Genomic DNA, 21,985 nt, shown 5'->3' on the forward strand with positions numbered 1-21,985 from the left:
TGAAATTCTGCTCCGTAGCCACATCCTCTTGTTGATTTTGTTTTTGTTTTGTGTATACATCCTTGTGTTTCTCCCCTTTCCATCATTTTACTGTTTTATCACTCTGGATGGGTCGGTCTCCAATTCAATCAACCAAGCGATCATATTTGTACTTTCCAAGCTCTTAGTACAGTGCTCTGCACACAGTAAGCGCTCAATAAATATGACTGAATGAAATGAATGAATATTTATTTAGCACTTACAGTGGACAGGGCATGGTACTAACTTCTCCCGCTTTTATTCTTGGATTGTGAGCCCCCTGAGGGGGAGGGACAGTGTCTGATTCCCACTTGTGTATTCTTTCCTGGATCTTGGTGCTCTGTATGAAGTAAGCACTTAAATACCACAATTATTATCATTATTATTGTTACTACTACTCTCATACTCCAATTGTGTTTTACTCACATTGTGTAAAAACATGTTAGAGCAGAAATAACCTGTACTGGCTTAGTATTAGTTGCAGACAATAATAATAATAACTGTGTACTTGGTAAGTGCTTTCTATGTGCCAGGCACTTTACTAAGCACTGGGGTGGTTACAATGTAAGGACAGTTGGACACAGTCCCTTTCTCCCATGGAATTCACAGTCCACAGCGTGGCTTTATTGCTGAATTGTATTTTCCAAGCGCTTAGTACAGTGCTCTGCACATAGTAAGTGCTTAATAAATACGACTGAATGAATGACAGTGTTGCCTAGTGGATAGAGCACGGGCCTGGGAGTCAGGACTTGGTTTCTAATCCCGGCTTCACCACTGTGTCTGTTGTGTGAACTTGGGCAAGTCATTTAACCTCTCTGTGTCTCCGTTACCTCATCTGGAAAAATGGGGATTAAACTGTGACATGGACTGTGTCCAACCTGATTATCCTGTATCTATTCCAGTGTTGAGTACGGTGCCTGGCACATAGTAAGCACTTAACAGATACCATTAAACAAAAAGAGGGAGAATAGATATTTCATCCCCATTTTACAGATGAGGAAACTGAGGCACAGAGAATTTAAGTGATGGGCCCAAGGTCACACAGCATCCCAGGGCCCTACCGAGATCAGAGGTGAAGAGCCCAGAGTCCGACCACACACCCTCCGCGATGACTGACGTGAGCAGCATCTGCCCAACCCCATGTGGTGGAACACAGATGACGGAGCCTCAGGCACACACCTGGGCGCTCCATCTTCACACCCATAATCCCACCGCGCAATATCCATTGACAGCTTGCAGGAGGGCGAGATTAAGGCGAGGGGGAAAAGAAGGTGGAAGGCGGGGGATTGGGAAGGATGTGATGTCCAGGGACCCCAGAGGAACACAAACAGCCTCCGAGACCCCGAGATTTGCCAAGATGCTCACCCGGTGGCGTCTCTGAGGGCGGACGGGCTTTGGTTACTGTAGCGGTGAGGCCCGACCGGCATTCCTTCGGGACAGAAATAGCTTCCGACCCCGGAGGAGGGGTGAACTGTGCCAGGTAATTCAAAGGGCGCATCGACTGCCAACCAGGAACTCCGCAACAACAGCAGAGGCGGCAACACCCGGGCAATTGTTCTCGCAAAAAGGGCAGGCGGCCCTCCCCGACCGCCTGGGCCGTCCGCCTCCCCTGGCTCCTTCCGCATGAGCCCAGTCCCTTTAGGCGGGACTCCCGGACCCGTTCATCTGTGACAAGACGGGAGGACTTCCATCCACGGCTGAAAGGACCCCCAAATTGTGGTTTTCTCATCTTTTAGATCCCAGAAGTCTTCTCCCTCCCCATCCTCACTCCTCCCAACCCAAATCCCTGTCCCCTCTTCCCCTCTCATCTGGTTTCAAAATGAAGAGGTAGCCCCTACAGTCCCTCCTGGGCCCTGGGGTCCAACCTCTCTCTGGCTCTGGGTGGATTCACCAGCTCTCTAGATGGGCCTCCAGATTTCCGGGCCTTCCTTGTGCAGATCGGAGAGTGGGCTGGGAGCCCGCTGGGATGGAACAGAATGCCACCCCTCCCAAACCCCAGCTCTGCCCACAGGTGCCACTCTGTGGGCGGGGAGGGACACAAGCACCAACCGGGGTGGGCAGTAAGAGGGGGTGCCATCCGGGCAGAGCCAGCGGGAGGTTAAGGGCCGGGTTTGTCTGCCACATCTGGGACCCGGGCTCTGCCACTTGCCTGCTCTGTAACCTTGGGCAAGTCATTTCACTTCTCCAGGACTCAGTTTCCTTATCTGTCAAATGGGAATTTAATGCCTGTTCTCCAGACCACTTAGATGGCAAGCCCCATGTGGGACAGGGGCGATTTCTGACCTGATTATCTTGTAACTACTCCAGTGCTGAGTACAGTGGCTGGCCCATCTGTTGCCGAATTGTACATTCCAAGCCCTTAGTACAGTGCTCTGCACATAGTAAAGCTCAATAAATACTACTGAATGAATAAGCCTAGTTATAGTAAGTAGCAAGTATAGTTAAGTTATAGCATAGTAAGTTATAATATGGTATGATAAGAAGATTACGTTATAGTAAGCAGAGTTATCTTGTATCTCTCCCAGAGCTTAGTACAGTGCTTGGCACAAAGCACTTAAAATACACCAAAATTATGATGATGATTATTATTATATTTTATGATTATCTGGCCAATCTCTCGGGGCCCAGTGGTTACACTCCCTTCTGTCTGCCGAACTAAGCGGAGCTCCCCTAACTTTCGAGCTTTAATGCTTGTCCTCGGACAACTTGAACAAGCAACTCTCACTGGGCCCGAACCAGAGTTTGAGAACACGGAGTAGTGGGAAGGAGCGTGACTTAGTGGATAAAGCACTGTCCGGGAGCCAGGGGACCTGGATTCTAATCGTGGCTCCACCACTTGCCTGCCCCGGTGACCTTGTTTCCTCAAAACGGGAATTCAATACTCGGCCTCCCTCCTCCTTGACTGCGAGACTCATGTGTGTCCAACCTGATTTTCCTGGATCTACCTCAGGGCTTAGAACAGTTCTTGACACATTGTTAATTAGACTGTGAGCCTCATGTAGGGCAGGGACTGTGTCCAACCTGATTAACTTGTATCTACCCAGGGCTTGGAAGAGTGCTTGGCACATAGCAAGTGCCTAACAAATACCATATAAAAAAATAAAAAGGGGGCTAAGGCTGGTTCTAACATTACAGCTTGCCCCTAGCTACTAATGTTTTATTAATATTATATTTGTTAAGCACTCATTATGTTTCTAGCATTGTTCTAATAATAATGTTGGTATTTGTTAAGCGCTTACTATGTGCAGAGCACTGTTCTAAGTGCTGGGGTAGACACAGGGGAATCAGGTTGTCCCACGTGGGGCTCACAGTCTTAATCCCCATTTTACAGATGAGGGAACTGAGGCTCAGAGAAGTTAAGTGACTTGCCCACAGTCACACAGCTGACAAGTGGCAGAGCTGGGATTCGAACTCATGAGCCCTGACTCTGAAGCCCGTGCTCTTTCCACTGAGCCACGCTGCTTCTCTAAGCACTGCAGTAGTCAGTGGTTCATCAGGATTCACCCTATTCACCCTCAAAGTAAGCCACCCTAACACCGAGGGATTTTTCCACTCTGCCACTTGTCTACTCTGTGACTTGGACAAATCACTTCGGTTCTCTGTGCCTCAGTTATCTCTTCTGTAAAATGGGGATTGAGATGATGAGCCCCACATGGGACAGGGACTATGTCCAACCCTATTTGCTCATATCCACTCCAGTGCTTAGTACATACAGTGCTTAGCACATAGTAAGGGTTTAACAAATACCACAATTATTAATTATTATTATTGTGGGCAAGAAAGGCAAAGCCAGTGTTCAAGAGTTGATGGTGAACCTGGTGCCACAAACTAACGTTGGCATCCTTCTGGGTCCCACAGGCTCTGGGCATTAGAGCAACCTGAGGAGGTGGGTATTGGGCAGAGGGCTCAGAACAGGGAAGTGTGGGCCTTGATAGGGAAGACAAGGGGATACACCCCCGGGGTGGAGGTCACTGGGGGGATTAATTTCCTGCCTCTGCTCTGCAAGGAATCCAGCAGCCATGGGTGGGTCTGGCACCAACTGAATCACAAGGAATAGCGAGGAGCTCCAGGAAGTTCTCCCTCTCCTAATCTCAACACCCCAAGTCCCTTCAACCCCAAAAGGCACCTCTCTAGCGTATATTTAATCCCCAAACTTTAGCACCCATGGGCATACATGCATACTCGATTGTTCATTCAATGAATTATTTTGATTTCTTCGGATCTCTCGCCCTCTCTACACTCTTCCTGATAATAGCATTTGTGGTAGTTTCCAAGTGCTTACTATGTGCCAAGCACTCTACTAAAATAATCAGGTTGGATGCGGTCCCTGTCCCACATGGGATCGCTGCCTATGTAGGAGAGAGGGAAGCCACTGAATCTCCATTTTAAGGATGAGGACACTGAGGTCCAGAGAAGTGAAGGCACTTGCCCAAGGTCACCCAGCAGATAAATGGTGGAGCCTGGATTCAAACCCGGGTCCTCCACCTCCCAGGCCCGGGCTCTTTCCATCTGACCACACTCCTTCTCACTTGACCACTTGCTCTTCCTACTGCTCTCACCCTTGGAAAATACTTTTTACACCAGTCCACCCTGTCTATGGACAGGGAAAGTATCTTTTGCTTCTGCTGTCATCTCCCAAGTGCCTAGTACCTCACACAGAGTTGGCAACCAGTAAGTACCATCGTTGTTATTGTTCTTGAAATGGCAGCTTTGAAAGATCAGGCCCATCCTGCTCCAGGGGCTGCAGCTTGTGGCTTCTTGGTAGCGGACTCTCTTGGATTGTAAGCCCATCACAGGCAAGGAATATGGCTACAACTCTGTTGTACTGTACTCTCCCCAGTGCTCAGTACAGTGCTCTGCACACAGTAATCACTCAATAAACACCACTGATTGATTGAGTGGGGTCTGTGCCTGAATCTTGTGATGTCGGATGAGTTGTTCACTCCAGGAATTAGACTGCCCAGTCAATACTAGCACTTTAGAGTCACAATTATCTGGTGGTATTTGATAAGACACTGTAGATGGGGCAACCCTCTTCTTTCAAAGGTGTATCTGTCTTCCTCCTCTGATTCCATTTAACCACTAGGACCAATATCGTCCAAGAAGCCTTCCCCAACAAAGCCCTCATTTCCTCTTATAATAATTATAATTTTGGTATTTGTTAAGTGTTTATGATGTGAGTGCTAGTGCGAGGCACTCTTCTCTCAATCCCTTCTATGTCACTCTTGCATTTGGATTTGCACCTTCTATTCATCCCACCCTCAGTCCCACAACATTTAAGTACATATGTGTAATGTATTTATATTAATATCTGTTGCTCTTTCTAGAACATGAGCTCCCTGGGGGCAGGGAACATGTCCACCAGTTCTGTTATACTGTATTCTCCTAAGTGCTTAATACTGTGCTCTGCTCTTAGTAAGTACTCAATAAATATAAATATCATGATCATTCCTAGTGGCTTTCAGTGAATCCGACTACTTTCTCCTGTACAGCCCCCACCTAAGAACACAGATCCACCAAGAGATGATAGCCACCTGCTACAATCAATCAATCATATTTATTGAGCGCTTACTCTGTGCAGAACACTGTACTACACGCTTGGAAGAGTACAATATAACAGAGCTGGTAGATATATTCCCTACCCACAACAAGCTTTCAGCCCAGAAGGGCAGACAGACATTAAATAAATTAGAGATATGGACATAAGTGCTGTGGGGCTGAGACGGGGGTGAATAAAGGAAGCAAATCAGGATGACGCATAATCGGGGGTGGGAGACAAGGAAATGAAGGCTTAGTCGGGGAGGCCTCTTGGAGGAAGCCTCAATAATGCTTCTTGTTGCTACAGAAACACACTGCTCTTCTGCTGACTTTCTTCCTTTCTCCCTGGGCTCCCACCAGGTCCCAGACACTTACTTTCCTTTGGGCCTTTCTTCCTTCGAATCGATGCTCTCAGCAGATCAGGGCCCTGTAATTCCTCCTGGAACCGTTGGGCTTTGGCTTCACTGAACCATTCTCCGGTTACAAACTTCTTCTTCTTGTCATCCTTGAGAGATCCTTGTAACCGCCTTCAAAGTGGAGGAGGAGAAAGGAGGAGAAAGCAGAAGGCAACCCTTAACAAAGAGTAGCAAACAACAGTTAACCCGCCCTCCATCTGCAGTAAAATCAGTGGCCCTCCAGTCCCTTCCCACCACTCCAAACTAGCACTGAAAGAACTTTCCACCCACGGAAGCACAGAACTTGGGTTCAATGTGCTGGGCTTCCTCGCCCTCAGAGAGAAACAGAGAAATATTTCCCAGGTTGGGTCGGTTCCTTCTGCCCCTGACATCGGGGGGACTTGGCTGAGATTCTGGCCCATGGGTTCATGCCCCCCAAGTACATCAGAGTTACACCAGACCAGACTCCTGGCTCGGGAGAGAATTCAGAGTCTTCTGGAAATTATCCATTATTTTCCCAGAATCTTCAGCGACCTGGGATTTCCCCTAGGCTGTGGAAGCTGCTCTCAGGCTGATGGATCATCCTGCCCACCAGCTTCTCTGGCGTCCTCCCCACCCCGCTCAGAGGAGGTGGCGTACACAGTGGGAGGCCTGTTGGGACAACTCAGAAATCAAAATGGGTTTCCCTGCGGCAGCCTAGAGGGAGGGTTCATAAGCACCTTGCTACCCGCAAAACCATTCCCAATCTGCAAAACCATTCCTGACTCGTAAAACCTGCCCCACACCCTACTCATCCTCATCCCAGTGGCAGAGCTTTGGGGCCCTGAGAATCATGGCACAAGCTGAATTAACAGCACATCTGTTTTTGCGGCCCACTGTCAGGGGAAAGCAAGGCCAGTGGCTCCTGAATTGCCTTACTAAAGGCACAACTCCTGCAAGAGGCCTTCCCTGATTAAGCCCTCATTTCCTCTTCTCCCACTCTGCATCTCCCTTGCATTTGGATTTTTTCCCTTTATTCACCCTCCCTCAGCCTCAGCACTTCTGCACACATCTATACTTTATTTATATGTATGTCTGCCTCCCACTCTAGAGTATAAGCTCTTTGTGGGGAGGTAACGTGTCCATAAAGTGTCCACCAACTCTGTTACACTGTATTATCCAAAGTTGCTTAGCACAGTATTCTGTGTAAGCCCTCAATAAATACTACTGATTGACTGATTGATTCTAATCCCGGCTCTGCCGCTTGTCTGCTTTGTGAGCTTGGGCAAGTCTCTTCACTTCTCTGTGCCTCGGTTCCCTCATCTGTAAAATGGGGATTAAGCCTGTGAGCCCCAACTGGGACATGGACTGTGTCCAATTTGATTACCTTGTATCTACCTTAGTGTGTAGAACAGTAACTGGTACATAGAAAGCGATTTAACAAATACCATTTAAAAAAATAACTAAAAAAAACCCTAACAAATGTGGATGCTCAAAAGGTGTCTCTAACCGATGCCGGAAATCGGGAGGGAAATAAACATGAACAAAATGTCCTCAGCCCATCTCTGGGGACACGAAAGAAGCCGGTCTGGGTTCCTCAACCCAATCTCTCCAGCACGAAAGCTCCTCGAGGGCAGGAGTCGTACCTCTGGGGAGTCTGGAGAAAATCTAGCTCCCTGTGAGTGCCCAATAAATACGCAGCCAAGATGAAGAGGCCCACCGCAGCGGGCTCCATGTGCTCCAACCATCCAAAACACGGCAGTAGATTTATAAACAAATGGGGCAATGATGTTGACTCGCTGCGGGAAACCAGCCCGAGCAACTCCATCTGTTCGGTTCCGACGTCTCAGCGACCGAGGCCGAAAGTGAGAACGGGGCTAGGCTCGGAACTAGAAATGTGCCCAAACAGGTCCTGTTGGCACTAACGGCACAGGGAGCACAGAAGCAATGGAGCCCTGAGAGGGAATGGCAGCCAATCCCCTTTCAGCAGCAATATATCACAGCCAACTCAAACAAAAACTTTGCCTTTTCACAGGAGGGCTGTCATGGGGTCGGTCTGAGAGGACAGAGGGCTCGGAGGCCAGGGGGAGAAGAATGTTTGGAGTCTCCTCTCCTTCCTCCCCACGGACAGTGCCCTCTTCATCCCGACCCACAGAGATGTGGAAGCCGTTTGGAAGAGATGGGAGCTTTCGCAAGCTCTCGGTCTCCAGGAAAAGGGCAACAGAGATCCAGGCTCCCTCCTCGGCAGTTCCCAACTCCTCAAATTTCCATATTTGTTCCCAAATTGCCGCATGTTTTCGGTCAATATTAACGACTCCAAAGGGGAGGCAGAAGTACCAGGCTGCTTCCATTGGAAGGATGATGCTTCATTCCTAAAGTCTAGATCTGAAATCCTCCAGTCAGTCAAGAGCCAAGGATATAGGAACAGGTGATTCGGAGCTGATTTTCCAGTCTGTGGATTATCCAGGGTCTGTGCTTCTCCTCTTTGTCCTTTCTTCCTGCCTTTCACCACTTCAGTGTTTGGGGAGCCCTCTGACATCAGTCAGACAACATGAAAGAAGACCAATAGTAGCTTGGATGGGAGGTTTAGGGGGGCAATGAGACACACTGTTGAAGACTGTTGAGAAAATGGTACGGCCAAGTGAAACAAGCACAAGCCTGGAAGTTGAAGGACCTGGGTTCTAATCCAGGCTCTGCCACTTGCGTTGTGTGACCATGGGCAAGTCAATTAAATTCCTTGTTCCTCAGTTTCCTCATCTGTTAAATGGGGATTCCACAGCTATTCTCCCTCCTACTTAGACTGTAAGCCCCATCTGGGGCAGGGACTGTGTCTAACACAATTATTTGGAATCTACCTCGGGGCTTAGTAAAGTGCTTGGCATACAGGAAGCAACTAAGAAATACCACAACTATTATTATTCTTTGGGATTATCTGAGGATTTCATCGCTCTATCCCATTCCCGTTCCTCATTTTGGAAAACCACCCCTCAACGGCTGAATCTAATTTGGTGACTCAGTGGCCGCTGTGTGTGTATGTGTGTTTCTCCAGGGATCCATTTCCTGAACCTCGACGAGAAAGACGAGGGAGCTGACCGTGGCGGCATCCCTCTGCTCTCCGTGGGGCAACTTCTTGGACATCGTCAGCCTGGATTGGCCACCACACAATGGCATCTTGGGTTTCGTGGCCTCAGACTTTGCGGGCAGCACGGTCACGAGCAGGGCAGGTGGCCGGCCCGACAGGCTTGACCCTGGATACCCAGCTCCCAAAGCCAGACTGCAATGGTAGACGTGTTGTGTCATCTGGGAACGCCGAGAGAGGACGGGTCCTCACACTTCTCGGCTGACTCTACCGGAAACTCCGGCCCCAAGGAACTGAGACCAACCTGGCATGCTTGGCTCTAAGGCCGTTACCTCCAAGTAGAGAGAGCTGAGCCACCACCTCCACCTCGAATGAGCTGACTGAGAAATAAACACAGCTCCTGAAGTTCTGGACTCGGAATCTTGTTGTGGACCCGTCCCGATTTTTACCGAGTGGCTTCCAGTCAGGATAACTGAGTTCTCTCCCCAGGATCTTTTTTTTTACTGTTCAACACTGCTTTTTTCCAGCACATTGCCCACTTTACACAATGCCCCAGACAAACATTCTCGTGGTAATGATAATAATAATGATGGTGGTATTTGTAAAGAGTTTACTAAGATACTAAGCACTGGGGTGGATATAAGCAAATCGAGTTGGACACAGTCCCTGAACCAAGTGGGGCTCACAATCTCAATCCCAATTTTACAGTTGAAATAACTGAAGTGTGGAGAAGTGAAGTGACTTGCCCAAGGTCACAGCAGACAAGCAGCAGAGCCGGGATTAGAACCCATGACCTTCTTACTCCCAGGCCCGTGCTCTATCCACTACGCCATGCTGTTTCTCTGGTAGGGCTGGTCTTCCCAGACAGCGGGCTGACGTGAGAGCCCGGAGTTCAGCTGGGCTTTCTTCCCTCCTGCTGGGGCCGGGTCAGTCCACTGGCCCCAGCAGAACCCCGCGGCACAAGATGCCAACCCACCCTGCTAGCAAGAAGTAGGAGGGGCAACCCTACCAACCCAGGCCTGGTAGCAGCTGATATACAAAAGAAGCTTCAGGGGTTAGGACATTCCCAAGAGCCGCCTCAGGCCCCAGAAGGGATTTACTCTAGACCGTAAACTCACTGTGGGCAGGAAAGGTGTCTAATTCTGTTGCACTGTACTCTTCCAAGTGCTTAGTACTGCATGCAGTAAGTGCTCAACAAAAATCAAAGATGGATTAAATAACACTTATTGATTCATTTGCTCCCCACCCAGCTCCCAAACAGATGGGATTAGGAATCGATGCTAAAACTGAGAGAGGTTCCCGGGGCCATGGTGGATTCCCATTTCCTGCAAAGATTCGGCAAAGAACCTTCCACCCGGAGGAGTCCCGGAAGGGTCATCTCATCCATCCCTGTGCCTCCTCTGGGCCGGGCCGAGCCGAAACCCCCTCAGATGGTTTACGTCTAAAGGTCTCCAGCGATGGAGATTCCTGGCTCCTGCTAGCCTGAGTCCAAAAAGGCGAATCAGATGAGAGACTCCATTTTGTCAAAAATTCCTGACCCGTTCTAACAGTCATTTAAATCCCCACTGCCCCACCCCCTCTGTCAGACTCATAAATCCCAGCCTGAGTTTTCCAAGTGTGGTTCAAATGAGGGTGGGTTTTTTTTTCAGAACCTGCCCAAGGAACTGGGGCTAGAGGTTTGGATTAACTGCTGATCTCCTCAAAGCCCAGTCTGATTCCCGGGACTTACTTCTGAAGCCAACAAAACCTCCCTGGCAGCTCTGCAGGAGAATTCAAGGTAAACAGAGAGGAAGTTACAGTAATTCATTGGAAACACAAAGATGAACCAGGGAAAGCACATACAGGACAGACGTTTATAATGTTTGCTCATTGCGTGTATGGAGTTCCACAGGGTGTGGGACTCTTCCACCGCTCTGCCAATGCTTGCCACAGTAAACTCCTGTTCTCCGGGGCCCAAATGGACACTGAAAACCACATTTCAAGTGAGCCCGTCAAGGAGGGACTGTTGTTTTTAAAGCTTCATTTTCTTGAAATGGCATTTGTTAAGGCACATACTATGTGCCAGGCACTATACTAAGTACTGGGGTAGATAGAAGCTAATCGGGTTAGACACAGTCCATATCCCATGCAGGGCTCACAATCTTAATCCCATTTTACAGATGAGGTAACTGAGGCACAGAGAAGTGAAGTGACTTGCCCAAGGGCACTAAGCAGATGAGTGGCAAAGCTGCAATTAGAACCCATATCTTCTGACTCCCAGGCCTCCGCTCTTTCCATTAAGCCATGCTGCTCCCTGGTCATTATAAGATTCCCTTGGCAACCAATCGGGGAACGCAAACTTTAGTTCTTGATGTTTTTTTGAGCCTCCTCTTGGGCTAATGGCTTGTCTTGATTTAGGCTTTGCTTCCAGCTTTGGTCTGAGCAATCTCCACCGTAACCTCACTCCCACCTCAAGCAGCATGGCCTAGTGGATATAGCACAGGTCTGGCAGTCAGAAGAACCTGGGTTCTAATCCCGGCTCCACCACTTGTCTGCTGTAGGACCTTGGGTAAGTCATTTCACTTCTGTATGCCTCAGTTACCACATCTGTAAAATGGGGATCAAGACCGTGAGCCCTACGTGGGAGAGGTACTGCATCCAACTTAATTAACTTGGATCTACCCAGAATTTAGAACAATGCTTGACACACAGTAAGCACTTAACAAATCCCATTATTACCTCATCTTCCTGCCCACCAGCTGTTCCTAGTGACCCTCCTCTCTAGCCAGGAAGATGAGTATCGAGGGCTGGGCCAGTCAGTCAGTAATTCAATCGTAATTATTGAGTGCTTACTGTGTGCAGAGAACTCTACTAAGTGCTTGGGGGTGTACAACATAACAGTATAGCAGACACATTCCCTGCCCACAGGGCGCTTAGAGACTCGACAGGAAGACAGACATTAATATAGCCTATAGCCAGAGTGGCAGGAGGCTGAAGGGCCCGCTGCCCATCTGTCTCGCGATGATCCTCCTGTCTTCTGTAGCTCTGCACAGTGCACGGATCCTAAACCTACCTCTCGCTGGCCGGGAATGACTGGAGTTTGGTTCCCTGACGATTAGAAAAGGGCGGCAAAAGCTATCAGGTTCTCCCTCCTTGTACTGAAAAGCCTTGGAATGTTACACAAAGCTAGAAATCAAAACCCCACCCCACACGGAACTTCCGAAGTCCCAGATACAGGGGGAAATTGTTTCAGATTCAGTGCTGGCGCTGGACACTGGAAGCAGACACACTGATCACCTTTCTGCTTTCTTGTTCCATGTATGTGGGTTTTTATATTCCCCACACGCAGTGTGGATTCAAGAAACTCCTTGAAAGCAAGCATGCAAAACCTGAGTCTAACCAGCTCCCAGAGAAGGAGCAAGTCTCTAGCCTGTAAGCTCGTTATGGGCAGGGAACGTGTCTACTAATTCTGGGGACTCTACTCTCCCAAGCACTTAGTAAAGTGCTCCGTACATAGTAAGTGCTCATTAAATACGACTGATTGATTGACTGACGACCCCCTGGGTAATTTAGGCTTTGTAGGAAGATCTTCAACATTATTCCAACTGGAAAATCTAATTGCCTGCATTTGCCCCACCTACTGGGATTTCAACTCTCTTCTTCGCTTTGTATCATTCAGAGTCAACTAATCAATCATATTTATTGAGTGCTTACTATGTGCAGAGCGCAGTGCTAAGAGCCTGGGAGAGTACGTTATGACAGAGTTCGTAGACAAGTTCCCCGCCCACAACAAAAAGCAGCGTGGCCTGGTGGATAGAGTACGGGCCTGGGAGTCGGAAGTTCTATCCCTGACTCTGACCCTTGTCCGCTATGTGACCTTGGACATGTCACTTCACTTCTCCGTGCCTCAGTTGTCTCATCTGTAAAATAGGGATTGAGACTGGGAGCCCTTTGTATGACAAGGACTACGCCCAGCCTGATTATCTTGTATCTACTCTAGCACTTAGTACAGTGTCTGGCACAGAGTAGGCACTTAACAAATACCATTCTTCTTCTTCTTATTTAATAATAATAATAATTCTTAATAATAATAATAATAATAATAATAAGTTTACAGAAACACACACACAGAGGCAGGGATTTGCTGCTTCAGAGATCACTGGTGACTCGGTAGGGGAGACCCTTTTCCTCCCAATACCCCCAGCAGCGTGGATAGGAAGGGATTTCAAATCTGTGCCCTCCCGCCCAAGCACCTGATGCGGTCGCTGTCCTTCTTCTTCAGCTCCGCATCCCTCTGTAGGACCTTCATAAGTTTCTCATACTCCTCTTCGGTCAAAAAGCTCAAGTCCAACATCTTATCTCTCCTGTGTTTCATCTGGGCTGGAGGGGTTGGGGTGGGATCGCCAAATCGGGTTCGAAAGAGGCTCTCGGCAGGGCCCCGGGGAGCAGGCTGAGCCTTCGTAGGTAGGAAGTTTCCTCAGAGCAGTGTCACGGGGCGGGCCTTGTCCTAGGCCGTGAGCCTCAGGCCCGCTCTCCGCCCGGTTTCATCGGACGCTGGCCACGATGTTTCCACCCGGCGTGCCGGCGGCTGCCACTGGCCCTGGAGAAGACGGCCTTGAGAGAAACGTGCAGGGCACCTTTCCCCTGGGGTGGGGGGACCTGAGACGGGCAACACCTACCGAAGGAAAAAGAGCCATTGAGACTTGTGCCTGCAGAAGTACATTGGCCTGCGGTGTGACTGTGTGTATTTCACTGTGTGCAGGGAGGAGTGGTTTTCCCTCATATGCAGGCTCCCAAGCAGGCCGTCCTGCTTATACCCACAAGACCCGCTCCCCTCAATGCTGGGCTCTTTGGTCAGAGGCACCAGGACCCTGAGGGCAAACACACCCAGACCTTGGCCGTTGCTTCCAAGCAAGCCACCGGAACCGCGGCTAACCGTCTCACCTCGCCTTCCTGCTCCCCGGGATCTCACTTTCCAAGAGGAGCAGGGTCTGCTGTGTGACCTTCGGCAAGTCACTTTATTTCTCTGTGTCTCAGGTCCCTCAGCTGCAAACTGGGGAGTCAATAACCGTTCTCCCTCCTACTTAGACACTCCAGATGGGTGCTATTCATAACTAGTGTGGTTTCTCCTCCCCACCCCGAGAAAAGATCCTGTTCGATAACTTAATTTCCCTCTCTTCCCCCTAACCTGGAGAAATGGATGATCCAGAGTAAACAATGTTAATCTTCTTCCTAGGGATACAATCATTAGAAGCTCTGGTCTCAATATTTGAAAATTCTATTGACTTCAGAGGTGGGGTTTATTTGCCAAGCCTACAGGATGTAGTTCATTACTAACAAATGTTTGCCCACAGGGATATGGAGGAAATCTCAAGTAACTTTTCAAAATGCAAAGTGATGGCCCCAGCTGTTAACAAAAGGCACCCGGATTTTTAAACCAGGTACAGTTTGGCTTCTACACAACACATGTGCTGGAAAATCTTTTTTTTTCAGACAGCTACTGTGTTAGAATTTGGGGTAAGAGAGTCAGGTCTTGGAGCATGACAGAGAAAAATTGCTCTGCACGCAGCAAGTGCTCAATAAATATCACTGATAGATTGGGGAAGTGGATGGAGGGATGAGAAGAGGTTTAGGAAGTTTGGTCTAGTGGATAGAGCATGGGCTCGGGAGTCAGAAGGACCTGGGCTCTAATCCTGGCTCCGTCATATATTCACCGTGTGACCTTGGGCAAGTCACTTCACTTCTCTGTACCTCAATGACCTCATCTGTAAAATGGGGATTAAGACTGTGAGCCCCATGTGGGACAGGGGCTGTGTCCAAACTGATAAGTTTGGATCTACCCAGCCCTTAGTAGAGTGCCTGGCACATAGTAAGTGCCTAACAAATTACCATTAAACAAAGATGGGCTAAGAAATATAGCCCTGGCATGGGCTCAGGGATGCCTGCCTCACTTCCACCACTGACCCACTGTGTGACCTTGGAAAAGTCACTTCACCTCTCTGCTTCTCAGTTTCCTCATCTGTAAAATGGTGTAAAATTTTCCTCTTCTCCCACTGCCTTCTGCGTCACCCTGCACTAGGATTTGCACCTTTTATTCATCCCTCCCTCAGCCCCATGGTACATATGCCCCTATCGGTAATTTATTTATTTTTTCATATTAATGTTCATCTCCCCCTCTAGACTGTGAACTTGTTGTGGGTAGGAAATGTGTCTGCCAGTTCAGTTTTATTCTCCCAAGTGCTTAGTAAAGTGCTCTACACATAGTAAACGCTCAATGGTATTAACGAGGTCATTAATCAAGTACCGTAAGCTATAAATACCATGGATTGATTGACAGGTATTAATAGAACAAATTACGGTTATGTACATAAATGCTGTGAGGCTAAGGGAGGGGAGAATAAAGGGTGCAAATCCAAGTGAAAGGGTGAGGCAGAAGGGAGTGGGAGAAGAGGACTGTGTCTGTTTATTTTTATATTGTACATCCCAAGCACTTAGTAGAGTGCTCTGCACTCAGTAAGTACTCAATAAATACAATCAAATGAAAGAATGAAAGGAAATGAGGGCCTAGGGCTTTAGTGGCAGTCGATTCCAGATGTTTTCCATCCTCTGAATAAAGGGCTTCCTTCGGAACCTGTCTATCCCCTTCAAGATTAGGATTAAGATCCATTTAGGATTCTACGCCCTCCCTGTCCGCGCCTTTCACCATTCCATAGGTGTCAATCATCCCTCCCCTCAGCCTTATCTCTCCAGACTGAAGAGTCCAAACCTTTTCAGTTCACCGAGGCTCGACTGCCTGCATAGGAAACAAGGGCTGATTCATCCGAGGAGGGCGGCCTGGCATCCTGAGTCCTCTTTGCCTGAGGTTTTGAGCATTCCGGGGGCCTCTCTACCTCTTTCTGGGAACCCGTGGACTGAAAGAGAGGCAGAGAGAGAGAGATACAGAGACGGCTCTAGTCTCAGGCTTCCCCTACTCCTCTTGAACTTGGATTCACCACTGTACTTGGATCTGTACCCTTTATTCAACTCATCCTCAGCCCCACAGAACATATATCCATAATTTATTTCAATGTTTGTCTTCCCCTAAACTCCATGTAGGCAGGGAACATGTTATACTGTATCCTCCCAAGTGCTTAATACAGTGCTCAGCACACAGTAAGCATTCAATATAATTTCCTCCCCTCTAGACTGTAAACCCATTGTGGACAGGGACTGTCTTTATTGCTGTATTGTACTGTCCAAGCGCTTAGTACAGTGCTCTGCACACAATAAGTGCTCAATAAATACAACTGAATGAATGAATTTGTTGACTGACTGATGGATCATAGATCAGGGCAAATTTTACATCTGTGTCTGCTTCCTACTCTGTGAAGCAGGACAGGCTTCCCAGGCTGTTAGAGACAATCCCTTGGCCGAGAGAAGGAAGGTGTTCATTAAGGCATAATGGCACTCGCAGAGTGTCTGCTGTGTGACCTTGAGCAAGTCTCTTCACTTCTCTGTGCCTCAGTTACCTCATCTATAAAACAGGGATTAAGACTGTGAACCTCATGTGGAACAAAGACTGATTACCTTGTATCTACCCTAGTGTAAAACAGGTATTAAGACTGTGAGCCCCATGTGGGACAGGGACAATGTCCAACCAGATCAGCTGGTATCTACCCCAGAGCTTAGAATAGTGTCTGGCACATAGTAAGCGCTTAACAAATACCACAGTTATTACTTTGTGGCTTTCCTGTGAGCTGTGTAAGAACATGTGAAATTGAAGGACCATTAGCAAAGCTCAGAGTAAAAGGAAGTGTTTTTTTTGTTTTGATTTGATTTTGGTAAGTGTTCACTATTTGCCAAGCCCTGTAATAAGTGCTAGGATAGATACAAGTTAATCAGGTCCAGCACAGTCCCAGTCCCACATGGGGCTCACAGCCTAAGTAATGGGGAGAACAGGTATTGATTCCCCATTTTACAGTTGAGGAAACTGAGGCCCAGAGGAGTTAAGTGACTTGCCCTAGGTCACACAGTAGGCAAGTGGAAGAGCCAGGATTAGAACCCAGGTCCAAATTACAGTTCTACTGGAAAATACGGTCTGCGCGACTTGAACACAACTAACCCGAGCGAGGCGTATCGGGAAGGAGGATCAACAAGGAAATGATCTTACACCAAGGAAAGGGAGTTCCAAACAACTCTGTGACAACAAAGCTGGCAGGTGGTTTCTTCCCCCGGCGGGCAGAGAGGAGGAGTGTGTACTGGAGAGGGAGCCAGGAAGGGAAGGGCAGGGAGGAAGGTGTTTGTGTTCTTTCTATGCACAATACAGTGGGTTAACCACTGGCCTAGTGCCTACAGCACGGCCAGAAGGACCTGGGTCCTAATCCCGGCTTTTCCACTTGTCTGCTGTGTGACCTTGGGCAAGTCACTAAACTTCTCTGTGTGTCAGTAATCTCATCTATTAAATGGGGACTAAGAGTCTCTGTGGGACAGAGACTGTGTCCAATATGATTATCTTGAACCTACCCCCGTGCTTAGAACAGCGCCTGGCACAAAGTAAGCGCTTAACAAATACCACAATTTTAATTTTTATTATTAACCAATCCTCAAAATAATTGAACTAATATTAGCCCTTGCAAACTGACAGAAACCATCTAGATCACCTTCTTGTGTATTTAGCAGCGTAAGAGAGGGAAATTTTCTCCTAATAATACTAATCATGGTATTTCCCCTGAACTTTTTTTTATGGCATTTGCTAAGCACTTACTATTTGCCAGGCACTGAACCAAGTGCTGGGGTAGATACATGTTAATCAGGTTGGACAAAGTCCCTGTCCCACATAGGGCTCACAGTCTTAATCCTCATTTTACAGATGAGGTAGCTGAAGCCCAGAGAAGTTAAATGACTTGCCCAAGGTCACAATACAGACAAGCGGCAGAGCCGGGATTGAAACCCAGGTCCTTCTGATTCCCAGGCCTAAGCTCTACCCATTAGGCCATGCTGTACTTTTGATATGTGTCATTACTCTTTTTTATTTATTCATGTATTTATTTATTCTTATGTGTCTGGTACTATACTACGTGCTTGGGTAGATTCAAGCTAATCAGTTTGGACACAGTTCATGTCTCACATGGAGCTCACAATCTTAATCCCCACTTTACATGTGAGGTAATTGAGGCACAAAGAAGTGAAGAGACTTGCCTGAGGTCACAAAGCAGACAAGTAGCAAAGCTAGGATTTGAACCTCTTCTAGCTTCATTACTCCCTCTTCTAGCACACAATTTGCCATGAGAAAACCACACCAGGAGCAAAAGAGTTCGGAATGTGTTATTTCTGTTTGATCACCCTTTCCATGTTTATTAGCAAGATCCAGGGGTCCCCCTCTAGACTCCTCAAGCTCATTGTGGGCAGGGAAATAATAATAAAAATGATGATGGTATTTGTTAAGGACTTACTATGTGCCAAGCACTGTTCTAAGCGCTGGAGGGGATACAAGGTAATCAGGTTGTCCCATGTGGGGCTCACTGTCTTCATCCCCATTTTACAGAGGAGGTAACTGAGGTACAGAGAAGTGAAGTGACTCGCCCAAAGTCACACAGCTAAGTGGCGGAGCCGGGATTAGAACCCATGATCTCTGACTCCCAAGCCCAGGCTCTTTCCACTGAGCAATGCTGCTTCAAGGGAAAGTGTCGACCAACTCTTTGCATTATACTCTCCCAAGAACTAAGTATGGTGCTCTGCGCACCGTAAGCGCTCAATACATATGACTGATCAATCAACTGATCCAGTGTCAACGAGGGACCCTGACACACTTCAATTCCTCCAAAACATTTTCCCTTGATAAATAAGACGAATAGTTCTACTCTCAAGATCAATTCTTCTGCTCTCAAGACAGAGAGAGAAGGGTACATTCACAGACTCCCTCCTCCAGAGTGAGTAAGACTAATTTAAAATCAGACCCCACCTCGAAAAGTTCAAAATTTACTGCCGTGCCTGAGTTTATTTTTCCTTCTCTAACACCAGCCTGTGCCTTGCTCTGTCTGGTCATCAACCCCTCCCTCAAATTCTCCCTCCTGCCTCCTGTCTTCATATAATAATAATAATAATGTTGGTATTTGTTAAGCACTTACTATGTGCAGAGCACTGTTCTAAGCCCTGGGGGAGATATAGGGTGATCGGGTTGTGCCACATGAAGCTCACAGTCTTAATCCTCATTTTACAGATGAGGTCACTGAGGCACAGAGAAGTTAAGTGATTTACCCACAGTCACACAGCTGACAAGTGGCAGAGCCAGGATTTGAACCCATGACCTGTGACTCCCAAGCCTGGGCTCTTTCCACTGAGCCACGCTGCTTCTCTATCCAACAGACTGGCCCCTCCCCACCTTCAAAGCCTTGCTGAAAGCACATCTCCTCTGGGAAGCCTTCCCTGCCTTAAGTCCCAGCCCCATAAGTGCTGCTGGACACCTGTAATTTATTTTTATGGCTATCTCCCTTGCTAGACTGTAAGTGTCTTTAGACCAGGGATCATGTCTCCTTACTCTTGAGTACTCTCTCCCAAGCGCTTAGTACACTGTTCTGCATACTGTAAGCACTCAGCAAATACCCTTTATTTGATGGATTGAATGTGAAGAAGATGGGATGGGAGCATCAGAGAAAGAATAGAGGTAGAGAATCCCAGTCCAGAAGCCCCATCTGGTCAAAGACATGGGAGATACTACCCAAAAACCTGAAATTCGGGAAAATGTGTCCACCCCGTTCTCAGGAGCAATCCTACCCCACCCAAAGCCACCCAACCTTTTTTTTTTTATATTTGCTAAGCGCTTACTGTGTGCCAGGCACTGTTCTAAGCACTGGGATAGATACAAGTTAGTCAGGTTGGACACAGTTCCTGTCTCACAAGGGCTCACTGACTTAATCCCCATTTTACAGGTGAGATAACTGAGGCCAAGAAGTGATGTGACTTGCTCAGGAACACACAGCAGACAAGTGGCAGAGCCAGGCTAGAACCCAGATCCTACTGACTCCCGACCCATGCTCTATCCTCTATGCCAGGCACTGAACACCCCCAAATCCAACTCTGTGGGTTCCATTCTTTGTCTCTAACTCCGGACTGCTTTCGCCAGTCCCTTTTTGAAACCAACTTGTGAAAAATGTTGATTCAACAATCTAGGAGGGGAAAAAAGCTCTTTTAATCCTCCACATGGAATCCCGGAGGCCTGGAAGTGGCCTAATCTGAAGAGGTAACATCAGACCAGGATTAAGCACCCTTTGATTTTGATAGGTAGTAATAGATTTTATTTGCCTGTCTCCGAAAACCTTTGATCTGGAGATGACGCGGAGGGTTTAAAATTTCCAAGAATGTTCCCTCCTGAACAGTGGGGCCATTGTGCTTGCCCCGCTAGTTTGTCACAAATCCACACTACTAACACACCAGTGGTCAGAGTTCACACTTGTGAGAGGCCCCCTGTAACTGAAAGGCATTGCAGAGTGAAGACTTCAGTCCTTTCCTAATAAATGCTGCCCCACACCTGTCATTTATTTTTCTTCCCATCTCCCATTCTAGACTGCAAGTTCCTTGAGGGTAGGGGGCATATGTACTTATTCTTATGTTCTCTCCCAAGCAATTAGTACAATGCTCTGCACACTGTAAGCGCTCAATAAATACCCTTGGTAAATTATGAAAAGGATCTCTGGGGAAACAGGATTAGCCTGGGGACTTTAAGTGCTTAAAATGCAGGAGTCATTTTTGGATGTAATAACCAAAACCTTCATGGAATGAACTTTCCCTCTGGTATTTGTTAAGCATTTTATTTTTCCCTATGGTATTTGTTAAGCATTTTATTTTTCCCTATGGCATTTGTTAAGCATTTACTTTATGTCAGGCACTGAACTAGGCACTGAAGAAGATACAAGGTAATCAGGTAGATGCAGTCCATGCCCCATACAGGGCTCACTTTCTTAATCCCACTTTACAGAGGAGGTAACTGGGGCACAAAGAAGTGAAGTGACTTGTCCAAGGTCACTCAGAAGACAAGTGGCAGAGGCAGGATTAGAATCCAGGTCCTTCTGATGCCCAGGACCAGGCTCTATCTACTAAGACCTGCTGTTTCTCCTCTCCAAAATCCCTACCCTTAAAAAATATCGCCGTGCCAAAATTCTCTTTGACTATATTAATGCAGCATGGAAGCTGATGAGGCAATAGAAACTCATAAGCATCCTTCAGGAATTTCTTCCCAGTCACCCCGGGTAGGGTCCACTCACTTGATGAAGGGCCCTTCCTCCCTGCAAGGGTGGACGGGACAAGTTTGGGAAGTGAAATCTCTCGCCCCCTCCTCGATATCGGTGCCAAGCCCTCTCTTGCCTACCTGCACCTCTTGAAGTCGCCTAGCAGAACAAGCCCAAGAGTCCTGGGTTCTAATCCCTGCTCCCGTAACTCGACTGCTGTGTAATCTTGGGCAAATTGCTTAACTTTCCTGGGCTTCCATTTCTCTTTCTTGGACTCTCTTAGACCAGGAGCCCCATGTGGGACAAAGACCATGTCTGACCTTGTTCACCTTGAACCTTTGCCAGTGCTCAGTACAGAGTAAAGCACTTGACAAATACTGTGAGCCCCACGTGGTACAACCTGATAATCTCGTATCTACCCAAGTGCTTAAAACAGTGCTTGGCACATAGTAAGTGCTTAACAAATACCATCAACATTATTATTATTATTATGAGACACTGGGGCCTTGGACGCATGATGGTTCCCATGTGGGCTTTTTGTTTTTTCAAATGGTATTTGTTAAGTGCCTACTAGGTGCCAGGCACTGTACTAAGTGCTGGGGAAGATATGAGTTAATCAGGATGGACACAGTCCCTGTTCCACAGAGGGCTCACAGTCTTCATCCCCATTTTACAGATGAGGTAATGGAGGCACAGAGAAGCGAAGTTACCTGTTCAAGGTCACCCAGCAGACAAGTAGTAGAGCCTGGATTAGAACCCAGGTCCTTCCAACTCCCTGGCCCATACTCTAGCCA

At 47.7% G+C, this 21,985-nt stretch overlaps 1 protein-coding gene across 2 annotated transcripts in view; it reads right to left on the reverse strand.

Moving 5' to 3' along the window:
- The window catches only part of LOC100078345 (synaptotagmin-like protein 2), a 72,415-nt gene that overhangs the window by 36,052 nt on the left and 14,378 nt on the right, over nucleotides 1-21,985 (reverse strand). The window contains exons 1-3 of one of the 2 annotated variants that reach the window (XM_039912425.1): nucleotides 15,755-15,894; nucleotides 13,242-13,663; nucleotides 5,932-6,083 (exon numbers count right to left, since the gene is read on the reverse strand). In XM_039912425.1, coding sequence (XP_039768359.1) covers nucleotides 5,932-6,083; nucleotides 13,242-13,363 — 274 coding nt within the window. In that variant the 5' untranslated portion in view covers nucleotides 13,364-13,663; nucleotides 15,755-15,894. Of the gene's footprint in view, nucleotides 1-5,931; nucleotides 6,084-13,241; nucleotides 13,664-15,754; nucleotides 15,895-21,985 lie in introns of those variants that run through there. The other variant, XM_029067885.2, reaches the window with a different exon arrangement.

Source organism: Ornithorhynchus anatinus, chromosome 6 (genome assembly GCF_004115215.2).
Source record: "Ornithorhynchus anatinus isolate Pmale09 chromosome 6, mOrnAna1.pri.v4, whole genome shotgun sequence".
Classification (NCBI taxonomy): Eukaryota; Metazoa; Chordata; class Mammalia; order Monotremata; family Ornithorhynchidae; genus Ornithorhynchus; species Ornithorhynchus anatinus.